The sequence below is a fragment of the Oncorhynchus mykiss genome, chromosome 11 (assembly GCF_057628025.1).
Source record: "Oncorhynchus mykiss isolate SJ-2025 chromosome 11, ASM5762802v1, whole genome shotgun sequence".
In the NCBI taxonomy this organism is placed as follows: Eukaryota; Metazoa; Chordata; class Actinopteri; order Salmoniformes; family Salmonidae; genus Oncorhynchus; species Oncorhynchus mykiss.
This window is the reverse complement of record NC_143032.1, coordinates 19,692,852-19,712,147: the sequence shown is the minus strand read 5'-3', so window position 1 is coordinate 19,712,147 and position 19,296 is coordinate 19,692,852. Positions and strand designations below refer to the sequence as shown.

The 19,296-nt window shown below is 43.0% G+C and overlaps 1 protein-coding gene across 1 annotated transcript in view; it reads right to left on the bottom strand.

Moving 5' to 3' along the window:
• The window catches only part of pola1 (polymerase (DNA directed), alpha 1), an 89,462-nt gene extending 71,653 nt beyond the window's left edge, over positions 1–17,809 (bottom strand). Inside the window, exons 1-15 of the mRNA XM_021620436.3 lie at positions 17,552–17,809; positions 16,584–16,702; positions 16,314–16,410; positions 16,156–16,236; positions 15,955–16,070; positions 15,714–15,776; positions 15,293–15,391; positions 15,027–15,168; positions 3,192–3,351; positions 1,963–2,129; positions 1,644–1,756; positions 1,307–1,420; positions 951–1,025; positions 717–855; positions 446–600 (exon numbers count right to left, since the gene is read on the bottom strand). Of these exons, the coding sequence (XP_021476111.3) occupies positions 446–600; positions 717–855; positions 951–1,025; positions 1,307–1,420; positions 1,644–1,756; positions 1,963–2,129; positions 3,192–3,351; positions 15,027–15,168; positions 15,293–15,391; positions 15,714–15,776; positions 15,955–16,070; positions 16,156–16,236; positions 16,314–16,410; positions 16,584–16,702; positions 17,552–17,600 (1,689 nt within the window). The 5' untranslated portion in view covers positions 17,601–17,809. The remainder of the gene's footprint in view (positions 1–445; positions 601–716; positions 856–950; positions 1,026–1,306; positions 1,421–1,643; positions 1,757–1,962; positions 2,130–3,191; positions 3,352–15,026; positions 15,169–15,292; positions 15,392–15,713; positions 15,777–15,954; positions 16,071–16,155; positions 16,237–16,313; positions 16,411–16,583; positions 16,703–17,551) is intronic.
• Between the last annotated feature and the right edge of the window lie 1,487 nt (positions 17,810–19,296).

Here is a 19,296-nt window from a genome sequence, read left to right as displayed (position 1 = left end):
CTATGGGTTAGTTAAAGGGTACTTGTTCCACTTGTTAGTTTGACCTAGACTAAAAACTGCAACAAGAAAATAATGAATCCATTTTTAATGACATACCTACAGTAGGAGAATAGGCTACCAGTGCAGCAAGTAAGCTTTCTTGACTTGGACTGTCGGAAATAAAAAAAATTCAACACGTCTGACCTTTGTTTACCAGCTAAACAGCTGCTCTTTGTGAAAATGTGTTTGGAGTTACCTTTCTAGTTAGAGTTTACACTTCCTCTTCCAATTATAATTTATCTACCAAATCTATTAAAAATGTTGATTACTTCTCCTTGCCATTATCATTCACCTGATAAGATGTTACATTTTCCCCCCCGTTTAGGTATGATGGTTTGCCTGGGAGGGGGTCCCTGGGCAAGAGAAGGTTGAAAACCCCTGATCTTAACATATGACAGAGACAGACCTCGTTGTGGTGTGTCTTGGGGTTCTGTACAGTCTTCAGGCTGATGGACATGACAGTGAGAGGTGGAGGAGGCAGGTCTTTGACCACAGTGACCAGGTCACTACGCATCGCCACTGCTTCCACCTTACACCAGCTCACAGGCACGCTGCTCAACTCTACAGGGAGACAGGAGAGAGGGTTAGAGGTGTGTGTTGCTTGTTTGTGTGAGTGTGTGACTATGAGAGAGTGCGTGTGAACGTCTGTGTGTCTCAGAACGTGTGTGTAGTCTTACGTGGGGTCTTGATGTCCAGCCAGCAGGGTCCTTTGATCTTCCTGCTGAGGAGGAAGTGCTCCAGGCTGGAGGTGTTGGTTCCAAACACCTTGGAGAAAGTCGCACCCTTGAGGTCCGAGGGCAGGGACGGATACTCAGCCTGCACAAAAAATACAATAACAATGGATAAGACATATATAAATATGAGAGAGAGAGAGAGAGAGAGAGAGAGAGAGAGAGAATGAGAATACTCACAGAGTATCTGACTTCCAGGTACTCGGACTCTGTAGGGACGTCAGCGATCTCAAAGGCGTAGCTCTTCTCCACTTTCTACAGAGGGAAACAGAGAGCACAGTCAGCCTATCAACTAACCATTCAACCGAATCAGTCAACGTGTCTATAATAAACATACTAAGGAAGTCATGAAATGAACATTGGTTCCCATGTTTAGGCTACTTCCTGGTCTCTGCTAAGACAGGGATATACCTAGTCAGTTGTACAACTGAATGCATTCAACTGAAATGTGCCTTCCGCATTTAACCCAACCCCTCTGACATCATTCTGTAAGTCTAATCCTTCTCTATCTGGTCCTAGGGGAGACGGGCACAGACCTTGGACTTGAACTTCATGATCTTAAACTTCTCAGAGAGGTCATTGACCTCCTGGTAGACGTCCATCATCCCCACCGGAGTGTCTGTCTCCTCGCCTGTCTTTGGGTTCACCTTCTGTTAATAACACACAACCAATAAGGAGACCCATTATAAAACACACAACCTACCAGAAGAGCAATCACAAAACACACAACACAGTATTAAGTGGAAACGTCAACCTTCCGTAATAAAGCTCAGAGACAGTTTGGGTCACAGTTGATTCCAATAGTAGTCTAACATGGTGTGAAAATGTGGATATTCTGGAGTAGATGATCATGTGACAGGAAACAGGACTCACGCGTTCGCGGGGCAGGAAGTGCATGGTCCTCTCGATGTTCTTCACTGACACACAGCAGCTGACGTGGGCCTTGGCTGACTCGATCCACACCTTACCAAATAGGTACACCACACCTGGAAAACACATTACATAACCATAAAATGACCACATCTTAACATGCCACATTTTGTTTGGGAAGGGCTCACTTTCTTGGTTGTTTTAGTGAGGATTCCTGGACATCTGATTGGTAATATGAACTCGGTTGGCTGTAATAGTCTATGGGTTAAGTAAGAACACACCTGTTTGGCTCTACTAGTCCATGGGTTTGGTAAAAACTCACCTGGTTGGCTGTATTGGTCCTCGAAGGCATCCAGCCAATAGAAGCGGAACATGAGCTCTCCCTCTGGCCCCTCGGCCAATGGGAGACGGCTGGGGTCGACTTGCACCTCCACGGGGGCCTCACTGTCCCCCTCCTCCTGACCCCAAGTCCCCCCCAGCTTGCCACTCCTGGAGGAACAGGATAGATGGGCTAAAAAGGTTATCATGATCCAATGGTTGCTACTGTAAACCAGTGGAACTTAAAAATACTTGAAAGTTCTACTTAAGTAGCTTTTTGGGGTATCTGTACTTTACTATTTATATAGTAAATATATAAAGAAAATAATGTACTGTTTACTCCATACATTTTCCCTGATACCCCAAAGTACTCATTACATTTTGAATGCTTAACAGAACAGGAAAATGGTCTAATTCCCACACTTATCAAGAGAACATCCCTGGTCATCCCTACTGCCTCTGATCTGGCGGACTCACTAAACACAAATGCTTCATTGGTCAATTACGTCTTGAGTGTTCCCCTGACTATCCATAATATAAAAGTCATGCTGTCTGGTTTGCCTCATATAAGGATTTTGAAATGATTTATACTTTTACTTATTTTAGAAATTTCATTTACTTTTGATACTTAAGTATATTTAAAACCAAATACTTTAACTCAAGTAGTATTTTACTGGTTGTTTCACTTTTACTTGAGTAAAAGTAAAGATACCTTAATAGAAAATGACTAAAGTATGACAATTGAGTACTTTTTCCACCACTGATGTAAACACACAAAGGTATTTGGCCTCGACTCATAGTATAACCCATAGAGATAGAAGACTAGTGCCCAAAAGCCTATTTCAGCATTGGCAGCGCCACTGTGGACTTTCACCATTTTTGAAGTAGTCAACTTGGTGGGACTTCATATGGGTTAAGGAAGGACCACATAATTCCTACTCAAGTCACCATTAGGGATCAGCCAATTAATTATACGGGAGTAAACATTCCATAAATGCAGGTGCCAGTAAATCACCAACAATGACTTTATACCTGTTCAAACAGTATGCAGCCTTTCAGTTTGTTTGCCAACTCAAAGTAGAAGAAAATTGCCTACTTCAAAATAGAGATGGCCTCAATGGCACTGCCTGTGCTCTCACAGACACCATAATGGGACAGATACAATGATGGCATGTCTAGCAAAGTCTATGGTAGAACCACTAACAGGAGACAAGCAAGCAGACACACACTCACAGTAGGACCAGGTCCTGTGGTTCTGCTTTGGGTTCCACTTTAACAGCTGGTTTGGTCTCTGGCTCCTCCTCTTCATTTGCAGGCCCCTCCTTTTCCTGTTCAAGCCCCACCTCCATGGGTTCGTCAAAGTCCACCCCGTCAAACTGCAGAGAGTTGTCCTCTGGGAGAGAGGGGAAGGGAGAGAGAGATTGATTGAGAGACTGACAGCTATTGGGGAAAAGGCAGCGTTTCCCCTTGGATCGTTGGTGTGGCCAATGGTGCACTCTCCGACTGAACATTTTAGATGCCCTCTTAGCTGTGGAAACAATTTTGCTGTTTTAAAGCTAATTTCCCACAATTCTCCTCATTTGGCCATGGGGCTTAGAGAAAATGTGCAGTTTTAAAGTAACTGTCCAGTGAAATTCTCCCTTTTAAAAGTTACCATTCTGTTAAAAATAATGTTTTTGTTCTATACTCGTATGTGGGAGAAAAAAATAAAAAGCACTTAAAAACCCCACCTCAAACTTCTATCTTAGAGCATTTCAATACTTGCTATTTCCTTACAGAATGTCATATTCCTGAGGAAGATGAGCTGGCAAATCAGCGGTCTAGAAGAGGATGAGCTGGCCAATAAGCGGCCACACCATTCAAACAAAAAAAGCTGCTTTTTAATTTAATTATACTGAACAAAAATAAACACAACATGCAACAATTTTAAAGATGTTATAAGGAAATCACTCAATTTAAATAAATTAATCAGGCCCTAATCTATGGATTTCACACAACTGGGAATACAGACACGCATTGGTTGGTCACATACCTTAAAAAATATATATATATTTAAGTACTGGCGTGGATCAGAAAACAAGTCAGTATCTGGTGTGATCACTCTCTACTGCACAAGCTATCTCTAACTGAATGCTCAACTATGAAAAGCCAACTGACAATTACTACTGAGGTGCTGACCTGTTGCACCCTCTACAACCATTGTGATTATTATTATTTGACCCTGCTGGTCATCTATGAATGTTTGAACATCTTGGCCATGTTCTGTTATAATCTCAACCCGGCACAGCCAGAATAGGACTGGCCACCCCTCAGAGCCTGGTTCCTCTAAGTTTCTTCCTAGGTTCCTGCCTTTCTACTGAGTTTTTCCTAGCCACCATGCTTTGCTTGCTGTTTGGGGTTTTAGGCTGGGTTTCTGTACAGCACTTTGGTGACATCAGCTGATGTAAAAAGGGGCTTTATAAATAAATTTGATTGATTACCATTTGCCTCATGCAGCGCAACACATCTCCTTCAAAAATCAGGCAGTTGATTGTGGCCCATGGACTGTTGTCCCACTCCCCTTCAATGGCTGTGCGAAGTTGCTGAATATTGGCGGGAACTGGAACACGCTGTATTACATGTCGATCCAAAACATGCTCAATGGGTGATCCCAAACATGCTCAATGGGTGACATGTCTGGTGAGTATGCGGGCCATGGAAGTACTGGGACAGTTTCTGCATCCAAGAATTGTGTATAGATTCTTGCGACATGGAGCCGTGCATTATCATGCTGAAACATGAGTGGATGGCGACGGATGAATGGCGCGACAATGGGCCTCAGGATCTCATCACGTTATCTCTGTTCCTTCAAAATTGACAGATTTGAATGCAATTGTGTTTGTTGTCCGTAGCTTTTGCCTGCCCACACCATAACCCCACCGCCACCATGAGGCACTCTGTTCACAACGTTGACATCAGCAAACCGCTCACCAACAACGCTTTACAGGTTGTCTGCCATCTGCCCGGTACAGTTGAAAACCGGCTTCATCCGTGAACAGCACACTTCTCCAACGTGCCAGTGGCCATCGAAGGTGAGCATTTGCCCACTGAAGCCGATTACGACACAGAACTGCAGTCAGGTAAAGACCCTGGTGAGGACAACGAACACGCAGATGAGCTTCCCTGACAAGGTTTCTGACAGTTTGTGCAGAAATTCTTCTGTTGTGTAAACCCAGTTTCATCAGCTGTCAGGGTGGCTGGTCTCAGACGACCCCACAGGTAAAGAAGCCAGATGTGGAGAGAAATAATCTTTAAGTGTATGGAACTTTTCTGGGATCTTTTATTTGAGCTCATGAAACATGGGACCAACAATTTACATCTTGTGTTTATATTTTAGTTCAGTGTACAATTTTTTGGAAGGAAAACTATTTCACTCATATTGTAAGTAATTATAGGTCATATATTATAGGAACCCGGAAACACTGGAAAGTTCCTATGCTATCCAAGTGATTCAAACATAAAATCAATGGCGGCCCCATGCCATTTTTTTTTATTTGAGATTTTCCCTGACTGTCTAGTTTTTATTCTGATGGTTGTTAGTTCTCAAACGTGATATTATTTAAAAATATATCGCTCCATTATCTTTTCTACATACTTTATATCTGGTTTTAGTCGTTTAAGTTTACACTGAAAATGTTTTTACATCAGATCTTTTGGAGTAGCATCCACAATTTAGCAGAATATAGGGGAAACACTGACAGGGTTAGCCGAGAGCTGGTTTACCAAAGAGATTGAAGGAAGAATCCAAACTATATTTTAGTAGTTATTTGCTTAGAAAACTGTTAATACCGTCCAAATGTTTTGCATGTCAGTTTTCAAGATATTGGACATTCAAGAAGCAAAAATGTGTCACATGCCACATCAAAAATGCATCATGATGTGGCAAGCAACACCTTGCTTCTTGAAAATTTCACTGACATGCAAAAATGCTATTTCAGCCTGGGGTGCCTGTTCTTAATACAGTCCCCAAATGTTTTGCATCTACCTATCAATTTTGGTACATTAACATTAGTATTTCATTTTAAACATTAGTTTACCATTGTCATGACGTTGGCCTCTTTGGGTATAGCAAGCCCCATCCCCCTCTCCCCCTTGCCTCTTTCAACTAGGTTGCTGTGGTCAGAGAGACGTCGTAAATTCCTGAGAAGACCCTGCCACAGGGCCACATAGTAGAAGAGGCAGAGTACATTTTCATAGAGGACAAAGGAATTCCTTCCACCTCACAGAACTTGAGGTACGAACAAATTTCATGTTCCAGAGAAAGTGTAAAAGATCGGTGAAGAATCCAGCTACGAACTGGTCCATTTGTCACAACTTGGGGAAGCTCATGGGAGACGGTGTGGCCACATTACCATAACGCTGTTTATATAATAGCCTCAGATATGAGGTTTACATCTAATTGTTGTATAAGATGAATGAGTGAGTATGATACTGTTTGTATAATTGTGTAATATGATTTTGGACTGTTTAATGAAGAAAAATAAAATTCCCTTTTGATTTGAACTAAATCAGAGGACCGCCCCTGAGCCCAGTTAGGGTCAGACATCCTGGGACAGCCCTTTATTCGGCCCTTCCGAATAAAGCCCCCACTCGGGTTTTGGATCAGCAGACCGAGCTTACCTCAATTACGAGATGGCTAAAGGTTGCAGACCATGTTTTTATCCTTTAGGAAGAGGACAAAGGATGTAAACCATTGCTGAATCTTTTAACCATACCACGTGGTTAAACTCTTAGACTATCGATACCAACAGAATACGAACAAGTCTTTGATATTAATTACTAGTCTGCAGCTAGGAATTCGGTTCACTGAACGTGAAGAACGACAACCGCCGAAACATCCATTCTATAACGAAACAAATGAATGTCACTCTGAACTATCCACTATAACCACGATAGAGAGAGAGACAACAATTCTACAACTTTTCACCAGCGATCAAGACGACGACACTGAGCGTAAATATATATATTGATTGCAATTGTTCCCGAATGAGTGAGCGTTCATGTGCAAAGGATTAGCATTTCAATTGTTACAATTATCATTTTGTAGTGACTTCTTAGTCGACCCCCACTTCCCCTTTTGTCTAACAAGCCGCCATGCCGGTTTAGCCCACTAGGGCACATTCTCATTTCATGTAACCACATTTACCTTGTTTGTTTGTTTGTTTGTTTATGCATTTCTGTGAATTACTTAGTAATAAATAAATCATTTAAGACAATTGATGTATGGATGACTCATAGTGAAGACTGGGTTCGTGCAGATAACCAACAATTTACGACTTTGGAATGAGACTAAAGTGAGATTAAGTAAATAATTCATTCATTTGAAGAGTAATTGATCAGAGAAAATATCTGAAAAGTTATTTTAGGAAATGCTAACTTTGAAATCTGAATATTTTTCCTTGGTGCCCCAACTTCCTAGTTAATTACATTTACAGGATTAATCAGACCCACTGGCTCCAGGTCATCCAGGTCCACTGGCTCCAGGTCATCTACAAGTCCATCTACAGGTCCATGCTAGGTAAAGCTCCGCCTTATCTCAGTTCACTGGTCACGATGGCAACACCCATCCGTAGCACGCGCTCCAGCAGGTGTATCTGGCCGCCTTTCGTTCCAGTACTCTGCTGCCTGTGACTGGAACGAATTGCAAAAATCGCTGAAGTTGGAGACTTTTATCTCCCTCACCAACTTCAAACATCAGCTATCTGAGCAGCTAACCGATCGCTGCAGCTGTACATAGTCTATTGGTAAATAGCCTACCCATTTTCACCTACCTCATCCCCATACTGTTTTTATTTATTTACTTTTCTGCTCTTTTGCACACCAATATCTCTACCTGTACATGACCATCTGATCATTTATCACTCCAGTGTTAATCTGCAAAATTGTAATTATTCGCCTACCTCCTCATGCCTTTTGCACACAATGTATTAAGACTCCCCCCTTTTTTTTCTACTGTGTTATTGACTTGTTAATTGTTTACTCCATGTGTAACTCTGTGTTGTCTGTTCACACTGCTATGCTTTATCTTGGCCAGGTCGCAGTTGCAAATGAGAACTTGTTCTCAACTAGACTACCTGGTTAAATAAAGGTTAAATAAATAAAAAATATTTTTTTTAAATCAGTTGATCGCATAATTCTAATTACAGAGATTCTTTGATAAAAACTATGTCTTCAATTTTTATTTATTTTTATTTTATTTCACCTTTATTTAACCAGGTAGGCAAGTTGAGAACAAGTTCTCATTTACAATTGCGACCTGGCCAAGATAAAGCAAAGCAGTTCGACAGATACAACAACACAGAGTTACACATGGAGTAAAACAAACATACAGTCAATAATAAAGTATAAACAATGTGAGCAAATGAGGTGAGAAGGGAGGTAAAGGCAAAAAAGGCCTTGGTGGCAAGGTAAATACAATATAGCAAGTAATGGTAGTGGAATGGTAGTTTTGCAATGGAAGAATGTGCAAAGTAGAAATAAAAATAATGGGGTGCAAAGGAGCAAAATAAATAAATTAATTAAATACAGTTGGGAAAGAGGTAGTTGATAGGGCTAAATTATAGGTGGGCTATGTACAGGTGCAGTAATCTGTGAGCTGCTCTGACAGTTGGTGCTTAAAGCTAGTGAGGGAGATAAGTGTTTCCAGTTTCAGAGATTTTTGTAGTTCGTTCCAGTCATTGGCAGCAGAGAACTGGAAAGAGAGGCGGCCAAAGAAAGAATTGGTTTTGGGGGTGACTAGAGAGATATACCTGCTGGAGCGTGTGCTACAGGTGGGAGATGCTATGGTGACCAGCGAGCTGAGATAAGGGGGGACTTTACCTAGCAGGGTCTTGTAGATGACATGGAGCCAGTGGGTTTGGCGACGAGTATGAAGCGAGGGCCAGCCAACGAGAGCGTACAGGTCGCAATGGTGGGTAGTATATGGGGCTTTGGTGACAAAACGGATTGCACTGTGATAGACTGCATCCAATTTGTTGAGTAGGGTATTGGAGGCTATTTTGTAAATTACATCGCCAAAGTCAAGGATTGGTAGGATGGTCAGTTTTACAAGGGTATGTTTGGCAGCATGAGTGAAGGATGCTTTGTTGCGAAATAGGAAGCCAATTCTAGATTTAACTTTGGATTGGAGATGTTTGATATGGGTCTGGAAGGAGAGTTTACAGTCTAACCAGACACCTAAGTATTTGTAGTTGTCCACGTATTCTAAGTCAGAGCCGTCCAGAGTAGTGATGTTGGACAGGCGGGTAGGTGCAGGTAGCGATCGGTTGAAGAGCATGCATTTAGTTTTACTTGTATTTAAGAGCAATTGGAGGCCACGGAAGGAGAGTTGTATGGCATTGAAGCTTGCCTGGAGGGTTGTTAACACAGTGTCCAAAGAAGGGCCGGAAGTATACAGAATGGTGTCGTCTGCGTAGAGGTGGATCAGAGACTCACCAGCAGCAAGAGCGACCTCATTGATGTATACAGAGAAGAGAGTCGGTCCAAGAATTGAACCCTGTGGCACCCCCATAGAGACTGCCAGAGGTCCGGACAACAGACCCTCCGATTTGACACACTGAACTCTATCAGAGAAGTAGTTGGTGAACCAGGCGAGGCAATCATTTGAGAAACCAAGGCTGTTGAGTCTGCCGATGAGGATGTGGTGATTGACAGAGTCGAAAGCCTTGGCCAGATCAATGAATACGGCTGCACAGTAATGTTTCTTATCGATGGCGGTTAAGATATCGTTTAGGACCTTGAGCGTGGCTGAGGTGCACCCATGACCAGCTCTGAAACCAGATTGCATAGCAGAGAAGGTATGGTGAGATTCAAAATGGTCGGTAATCTGTTTGTTGACTTGGCTTTCGAAGACCTTAGAAAGGCATGGTAGGATAGATATAGGTCTGTAGCAGTTTGGGTCAAGAGTGTCCCCCCCTTTGAAGAGGGGGATGACCGCAGCTGCTTTCCAATCTTTGGGAATCTCAGACGACACGAAAGAGAGGTTGAACAGGCTAGTAATAGGGGTGGCAACAATTTCGGCAGATAATTTTAGAAAGAAAGGGTCCAGATTGTCTAGCCCGGCTGATTTGTAGGGGTCCAGATTTTGCAGCTCTTTCAGAACATCAGCTGAATGGATTTGGGAGAAGGAGAAATGGGGAAGGCTTGGGCGAGTTGCTGTTGGGGGTGCAGTGCTGTTGACAGGGGTAGGAGTAGCCAGGTGGAAAGCATGGCCAGCAGTAGAAAAATGCTTATTGAAATTTTCAATTATGGTGGATTTATCAGTGGTGACAGTGTTTCCTATCTTCAGTGCAGTGGGCAGCTGGGAGGAGGTGTTCTTATTCTCCATGGACTTTACAGTGTCCCAGAACTTTTTTGAGTTAGTGTTGCAAGAAGCAAATTTCTGCTTGAAAAAGCTAGCCTTGGCTTTACTAACTGCCTGTGTATAATGGTTTCTAGCTTCCCTGAACAGCTGCATATCACGGGGGCTGTTCGATGCTAATGCAGAACGCCATAGGATGTTTTTGTGTTGGTTAAGGGCAGTCAGGTCTGGGGAGAACCAAGGGCTATATCTGTTCCTGGTTCTAAATTTCTTGAATGGGGCATGTTTATTTAAGATGGTTAGGAAGGCATTTAAAAAAAATATCCAGGCATCCTCTACTGACGGGATGAGGTCAATATCCTTCCAGGATACCCCGGCCAGGTCGATTAGAAAGGCCTGCTCGCTGAAGTGTTTCAGGGAGAGTTTTACAGTGATGAGAGGAGGTCGTTTGACCGCTGATCCATTACGGATGCAGGCAATGAGGCAGTGATCGCTGAGATCTTGGTTGAAGACAGCAGAGGTGTATTTAGAGGGGAAGTTGGTTAGGATGATATCTATGAGGGTGCCCATGTTTAAGGCTTTGGGGAGGTACCTGGTAGGTTCATTGATAATTTGTGTGAGATTGAGGGCATCAAGTTTAGATTGTAGGATGGCTGGGGTGTTAAGCATGTTCCAGTTTAGGTCGCCTAGCAGCACGAGCTCTGAAGATAGATGGGGGGCAATCAGTTCACATATGGTGTCCAGAGCACAGCTGGGGGCAGAGGGTGGTCTATAACAGGCGGCAACGGTGAGAGACTTGTTTTTAGAGAGGTGGATTTTTAAAAGTAGAAGTTCAAATTGTTTGGGTACAGACCTGGATAGTAGGACAGAACTCTGCAGGCTATCTTTGCAGTAGATTGCAACACCGCCCCCTTTGGCAGTTCTATCTTGTCTGAAAATGTTGTAGTTTGGAATTAAAATGTCTGAATTTTTGGTGGTCTTCCTAAGCCAGGATTCAGACACAGCTAGAACATCCGGGTTGGCAGAGTGTGCTAAAGCAGTGAATAGAACAAACTTAGGGAGGAGGCTTCTAATGTTAACATGCATGAAACCAAGGCTATTACGGTTACAGAAGTCGTCAAAAGAGAGCGCCTGGGGAATAGGAGTGGAGCTAGGCACTGCAGGGCCTGGATTCACCTCTACATCGCCAGAGGAACATAGGAGGAGTAGAATAAGGGTGCGACTAAAAGCAATAAGAATTGGTCGTCTAGAACGTCTGGAACAGAGAGTAAAAGGAGGTTTCTGGGGGCGATAAAATAGCATCAAGGTATAATGTACAGACAAAGGTAAGGTAGGATGTGAATACAGTGGAGGTAAACCTAGGTATTGAGTGATGAAGAGAGAGATATTGTCTCTAGAAACATCATTGAAACCAGGAGATGTCATTGCATGTGTGGGTGGTGGAACTAATAGGTTGGATAAGGTATAGTGAGCAGGACTAGAGGCTCTACAGTGAAATAAGCCAATAAACACTAACCAGAACAGCAATGGACAAGACATATTGACATTAAGGAGAGGCATGCTTAGTCGAGTGATCAAAAGGGTCCAGTGAGTGGAGAGGTTGGTTGAGGGTCACGGCGATTTAGACAGCTAGCCAAGCCAACCGGTAGCAAGCTAGCATAGGATGGAGTCTGTTGTTAGCCACCTCTTGCGTTCGGTCAGTAGATTAGTGGGGTTCCGTGAGGTAGAGGGGATTAATCCAAATCACACAACAACAACAAAAATAAGAACAATAGATATAGTTATAGAGGCCCGAGAAGAAAACATAATAATAATAAAAATAAATAAATTGTCCGATTGTCTATTCAGATAGCAGCCGGTAAGACAGCTAACGGTTAGCGGGCCGCAGATGGGCGTTCAGGTAACGTCGCGACAGAGGAGCCAGCCGGATCTCCTTCAGGTAGATAACGTCGGCAGTCCAGTTGTGAAGGCCCGGTGGGGCTCCGCGTAGGCAGTGAAACGGGTCCGGATAGGTAACTGCAGCCCAGGAGTGAATGATGGAACTCAGGAGTGATTGACGGAGCTGGCTAGCACCGGAACAATCGAAGTTTGCTCCGGAATCGACGAAAGCCGACTGTCACACGGATAGCAGATAGCTAGCTGTGAGATCCGGGTATGAATGTCCAGAGAGCAGTTGAAATCCAGGGACATGGAGAGAAAAATTGGTCCGGTATGTTCTGTTCCGAGCCGCGCTGCGCCGTACCAAACTGGCGATAGATTTTCGAGCTAAAGGATAGCTGATGACCACAAACCGTGGTTAGCTGAATACTAACGATTTGTCAGTAAAGAAGCTAACTAGCTTCTGATTAGCTTCTGGATTAGCTTCTGGGCTAGCTCCTGGCTAGCTTCTGGCTAGTTTCTGGCTAGCTTCTTGGAGTTTCTGGCTAGCTTCTTGAAGGATTACAGATCTGAGGTAAATAATAATTTTTTATAAATATAAATTGGTGAGGCTGGTTGCAGGAGAGTGTTTAGAAGATGAGTTGATGGAAAATAAAAATAAAATGTATGTGAAAAAAGTTGTAAATATATATATATATACAGGACACGACAAGACGAGGACAAAAGACGTCTGAACTGCTATGCGATCTTGGAGAAGAGGAGGACGGAGGAGGAATTTAACGATAGGAAAGACACGACACCATACTACTGTCAACATTATGAATTTTTACCACTTTAAAATGGACATACAAACATTTCAAAGCTAACTACATTGAATTACATAATTTCAAAGGCCATTTCAAAGAGAACGTTACAAACTGGACTACATTTAGTAATTTACTTTGAAGGGACGGTGATTGGGTCTAAATAGGCTTTTGGTAGTCTTAATTCAGTGTACTTATCTTTAACTGACATTTCCTGAAAGTCAGACTCATCCCACACACCAACTAATTTCTCTAAGCTTCAGAAGCATCTGCATCCACCAAATGTTGTGTGGCCAAAACTCCTGTCATTCCCGTGAAGAAAAGACAAATACAGGGGGCAGAGATTGGGGTGCCTTGTGAGAATTTGTTGGCGAGTGGTCAATCCACCTCTACCATCCGTTCTATTGGCCAACATGCAATCACTGGAGAATAAACTGGATGATCTCTGTTCGAGAGTATCCTACCAACGAGACATGTAATATCTTATGTTTCAGAGTCGTGGCTGAACAACGACACGGATAATTTGGCATGGTTTTCCATGCGGCAGGACAGATCAACTACGTCTGGTAAGACGAGGGGTGGGGGTGTGTGTCTATTTGTCAATAACAGCTGGTGCGCGATGCCTAATATAAAGGAAGTCTCTAGGTATTGCTCGCCTGAGGGAGAGTACCTCATGATAAGCTGTAGACCACACTATCTTTAATTTTACCTTTATTTTACTAGGCAAGTCAGTTAAGAACAAATTCTTATTTTCAATGACGGCCTAGGAACAGTGGGTTAACTGCCTGTGGACAAGAGAGTTCTCATCTACATTATTCGTAGCCGTCTATTTACCACCACAGACCGATGCTGGCACTGAGACAGCACTCAACCTACTCTATAAGGCCATAAGCAAACAAGAAAATGCTCCCTTGCCCTCCATTTAGAAAATCTGACCATAATTCTATCCTCCTGATTCCTGCTTACAAACAAAAACTAAAGCAGGAAGTACCCGTGACTTGCTCAATACGGAAGTGGTCAGATGACACGGATGCTACACTACAGGACTGTTTTGCTAACACAGACTGGAACATTTTCGGGGATTCATCCAATGACATTGAGAAGTACAGCACCTCAGTCACAGGCTTCATCAATAAGTGCATCAACGACGTCGTCCCCACAGTGTACATGTCCCAACCAGAAGCCATGGATTACAGGCAACATACGCATCGAGCTAAAGGCTAGAGCTGCCGCTTTCAAGGAGTGGGACACTAATCAGGACACTTATTTTTAACGCTATGTCCTCAGACGAATCATCAAACAGACAAAGCATCAATGCAGGAGTAAGACTGAATCCTACTACACCGGCTCAGACACTCGTCAGATGTGGCAGGGCTTAAAAACTATTATGGACTACAAAAGGGAAACCCAGCCGCGAGCTGCCCAGCGAAATGCCTTTTATGCTCGATCCTCAAAAGCTCTACAACTGCACCATCGAGCATTGCATCACCGCCTGGTATGGCAACTGCTCGGCATACGACCGACCGTAAGATGCTACAGCGGGTACTGCGTACAGCCCAGTACATCACTGGGGCCAAGCTTCAGCAATCGAAGGATCTATATACGAGGCGGTGTCAGAGGAAGGCCCAAAAAAAATTCAGACTACAATCACCCAAGTCATAGACTGTTCTCTCGGTTACCGCACAGAAAGCGGTACCGGAGCACCAAGTCTAGGTCCAAAAGGACCCTTAACACCTACTACACCCAAGTCATAAGACTGCTGAACAATTAATCAAATGGCCCCCCCGGACTATTTACATTGACAACCACCACCTATTCTATTTAGTAAATATTTTCTCAACTTTATTTATTGAACTGCATTGTTGGTTAAGGGCTTGTAAGTACCTGTTGTATTTGGCACGTGACAAATAAAATATGATTGCCGATTTAAACCAAATGCTAGATTAAAAAGCACTTTCGATTTATATTTTTAGTCTAGAACTAGGCTTAATCTGGGTCCAGGAAACCAGCCCAGCGAGTGCTAGATTAACTCCTAGTCTGATTTCTTACCCTCCTCAATTTCTTGCACCTTCACTCTCTTCTTCTCCACGGGGACGGAGGGCCTGGAGGTGGGGAGGCGGGAAGGCACCCGGGGAGTCAGCTCACCAGGAGGAGGGTGTTTCACCTTTGACCCCTGGGCAGATGGAGACTCCTGCGATGGAGGGAAGTGACACATTACAACAGGAAGAAGACCAGGGGTGTACTCAGTAACGTTTGGCCTTAATGGAATATAGGAGGTGGCAGGGATCAATGGCGAGAGAGAGAGAGAAGTGTACCTTAGGGGATTGAGTTTTGATGGAGAAGGGGTTCATGGTAGTTCCGAGGGCCTTCTTCTTCTTCAGAGTGACGACCGGAGGAGTCAGGGGTGACGGCCTCTGAAAGAGGGGGCAGATGGAGACACTCAGACACACTGATAGCGTATTCTCCCCCAGTGAATCCATGTCTTCGTGAAAAATAATCAAACAACAAGCTGAAATCTAGGCATCTACCAAATGATCTAGCTGAACTTGGTTTAAGAGAGGGGAATTACAGGAGCTGGACTAAACCATACACAGCAACCTGACAAAAAAAAACATTTAAGGCTGAAGCGTTGTTGAACCACTTGCGGAGTAAACTTCATGTGTGAGTGAGCTGACATGCACTATTTTTTCCCCGCTATGAGAAGGTGTGGAGGTTGACAGGACAGGAGAGACTGACATCAGAGTGCAGGTCCTGTAGAATGTCCCCTAGTAGGTCATCTTTGGACAGGTCCACATCTTTCTGTAAGAGACACAAAACACACAATCCTGGTTCAATTACAAAATAGAAACAAATGGACTAGAACACTAACTATTGAGTGTTTTGGATTGCATGTATAGGGTCACAGAGGGTGAGAAACACACACCCATGATTAGCGAAGCGACTTTTGATAAACAGGTGCACAAATACAAACACTCACCTCAGCAGGTTTCTTAACGTTGCTGTTCATGAAGAGGTTTTTGATGCTGTTGGGTTTGGCCACCGCTGCCTTCTTAATGTTATTCTTAGAGTCTGCTCCCTTAGCGCCTGCTTTACCTACACACAAACAAACAATAATTAGGCTGGAGACACACACAGGCTTGTTTTCACACAGACACACAAACGCACACATGGTTCCTACCTTTGGCGCCTTTCTCTAACACATCATCTGCCAAATCCTCATCAAAGATTTCTCTCCCATCCTCCACATACCCTGTGCCATCTGAGAGAGAGAGAGAACTTGCTATAACTTGGGACTGAGAAGCAGAAAGGTTCTGAAGGTATTTCAGACCAACTCACCATCATCAATGATCCAGTCATCATCCTGCCTTTCTCTCACCATCCGAGAGTACTGTTCCTCATCCACCTCCTCATACACACTGGTCAAATCCTCCACCTTACACACAGCACACACAGATTCAACACACATGTTAAAACAAGGCTTGGCTATAACACCCACACGATAACGTACACTATACAACTTGTTCACTTAACACACAGATTAAAAGGGGCGGACACAAACACACCTCTGTCAGATCAGGACTTGGACAACACACACACAACTCTCACCTCATATTTGACTTTCTCTCCCTTCTTGGCTCTCTTGAGCTGCTCCAGAGCTGACTTCCTCCCTGTCTTCTCCTTCTTCTCCCTCCTGGAGCGACCCACTGCCAGGCCGCAGTCATTCTCTGGAGAGAGAAAACAGGAAGAGAGTGAGGGGTGAGAGAGATTGAGATGCAAGAAAGGGGCAGAGAGAAAGCAGAAAGATGAGAGTTCAAAACCCAGTTGTTCTCCTACAGGCATTTCAGGCAAGCGACTGCCAGCTTTTAAAGAGATTCTCCGGGTACTGTTGTATATATTTTTTGCCAGTAGAAAGTAGCACTCGGGAGTGGTCGCTGAAAATGGTGTATTACTTCACATATTTGCAGATAAAGTAAGGACACCACATCATAGCGCTCTCTCTGCTGTTTCCACTGAGCTGTTGGGACCGCTCTGCAACCTCATTGGATTACGCTGGGTAGGCCTCTTGCTAGAAGACAAACGCGAGGGGCTGAAGCTCATTGGTTAGAACTCTTAATTGCTGGGGGCTGGCTGACCTGGGTGGGGAATTAAGGGAAAATGGCGTCCAGCACAGCTCCAAGAAAAGTTCCTCTCAAACTAGGGATTTTGTGGCTAATTGAGGTAAAACATTAGTTCTGCGCATATATTATACATGTATGAACGACAGAGACACGTAGCGCTCAAAGCGGGAGGTTTAAAAAAAAATACTTTGTCGCCAAAGTACCAGCGGAGTATGTCTTAAAGTATAAAATGTCAACATCACAGTAGCTAAATGGCCAGTTAACTGTGGGTAATTATGCAATTTATGAACATTCGGTGTTAATTGAATGGCACGTAGCTAGCTAAATGTAGTCATTCTATTAACTTGAGTTGCTTGCTTTGTTGTTAGCCCGCGATAGTTAGCTGACAGCTTGTTGGCTAAATCGTGTCGGGTATTCACGCTAGCTTGTTTGCAGTAATATTCCGGTCAGACTCACCGCCGTCCGGGTTGTCCACGTCCTTTTCTGGCTTAGAAACCGGAGACATTGCTATTTATTTCAAATATATTGATAACCTTCAGCTCTTTTTTTTGGTAGCTAGCTTCACAGTTCAACACAACAGAAGATTTCGCGCCAAAGCTCCTTCCCGGTGAAAGTCATATGCAGGAAATGACGCAAAAAGAAAGCAGCCAATCAGAATATCGCCGGAGTTTCGATTCTTGGCATGGAAATGTGGTTCAGTGTCCGCTTGATGGCGATGTTGTTTCATAGTCCATGTAGCCTACAGTAATGTTTGCAATGTCTTCATCACGTTATTAGTCTGGGCTGGGTTCGGGACTATAAGCAGTGGTGGGAAAAGGACTCAATTGTCATACTTGAGTAAAAGTGAAGATACCTTAATAGAAAATGACTCAAGTAAAAGTGAACGTCAACCAGTAAAATACTACTTGAGTAAAAGTCTAAAGTATTTGGTTTAAAATATACATAAGTGTCAAAAGTAAATGGAATTGCCTAAATATACTTAAGTATCAAAAGTAGAAAACATTTCAAATTCCTTAGATGGCACAAATGTATAAAATAGATAGCCAGGGGCACTCTCCAACATAATTTACAAACAAACATTTGTGTTTAGTGAGTCTGCCAGTTCAGAGGCAGTAGGGATGACCGGCGATGTTCTCTTGATAAGTGCGTGAATTGGACCATTGTTCTGTCAAAATGTAATGAGTACTTTTGGATGTTGTGAAAAATGTATGGAGTATAAAGGACATAATTTTCTTTAGAATGTAGTAAAGTAAAAGTTGGCAAAAATATAAATAGCAATGTAAGGTACAGATACCCCCAAAAATGACTTAAGTAAACATACTTTAAGGTACTACTTAAGTACTTTACATCAATGAATGTTGTTCATGGTGAGTTTGTTTATTGCTTGCTTCATCAAGAACACTCGTGCTCTTGGTCTCTCTCTCTCAATTCAGTTCAAAGGGCTTTATTGGCATGGAAACATGTTTACATTGGCAAAGCAAGTAAAATAGATAAACAAAAGGGAATTAAACAATAAATGAACAGTAAACATTACACTCACAAAAGTTCCAAAGGAATAGAGACATTACAGATGTCATATTTTGGCTATATACTGTGATGTAACGATGTGCAAATAGTTAAAAGTACAAAAGAGAAAATAAATAAACATAAATATGGGTTGTATTTACAATGGTGTTTGTTCTTCACTGGTTTCCCTTTTCTTGTGGCAACAGGTCACAAATATTGCTGCTGTGATGGCACACTGGTATTTCACCCAATAGATATGGGAGTAAAGGTTGACCGATTAATCGGAATGGCTGATTAATTAGGGCCAATTTCAAGTTTTCATAATAATCGGTAATCTGCATTTTTGGACACCGATCATGGCCGATTACATTGCACTCAATGAGGAGACTGCGTGGCAGGCTGACTACCTGTTAAGCGAGTGCAGCAAGGAGCCAAGGTAAGGTGCTAGCTAGCATTAAACACATCTTATAAAAAACAATCAATCTTAACATAATCACTAGTTAACTACACATGGTTGATGATATTACTAGGTTAACTAGCGTGTCCTGCGTTGCATATAATCGATGCGGTGCCTGTTAATTTCTCATCGAATCACAGCCTACTTCGCCAAACGGGCGATTTAACAAGCACATTCGCAAAAAAAGCACTGTCGTTGCACTAATGTGTACCTAACCATAAACATCAATGCCTTTCTT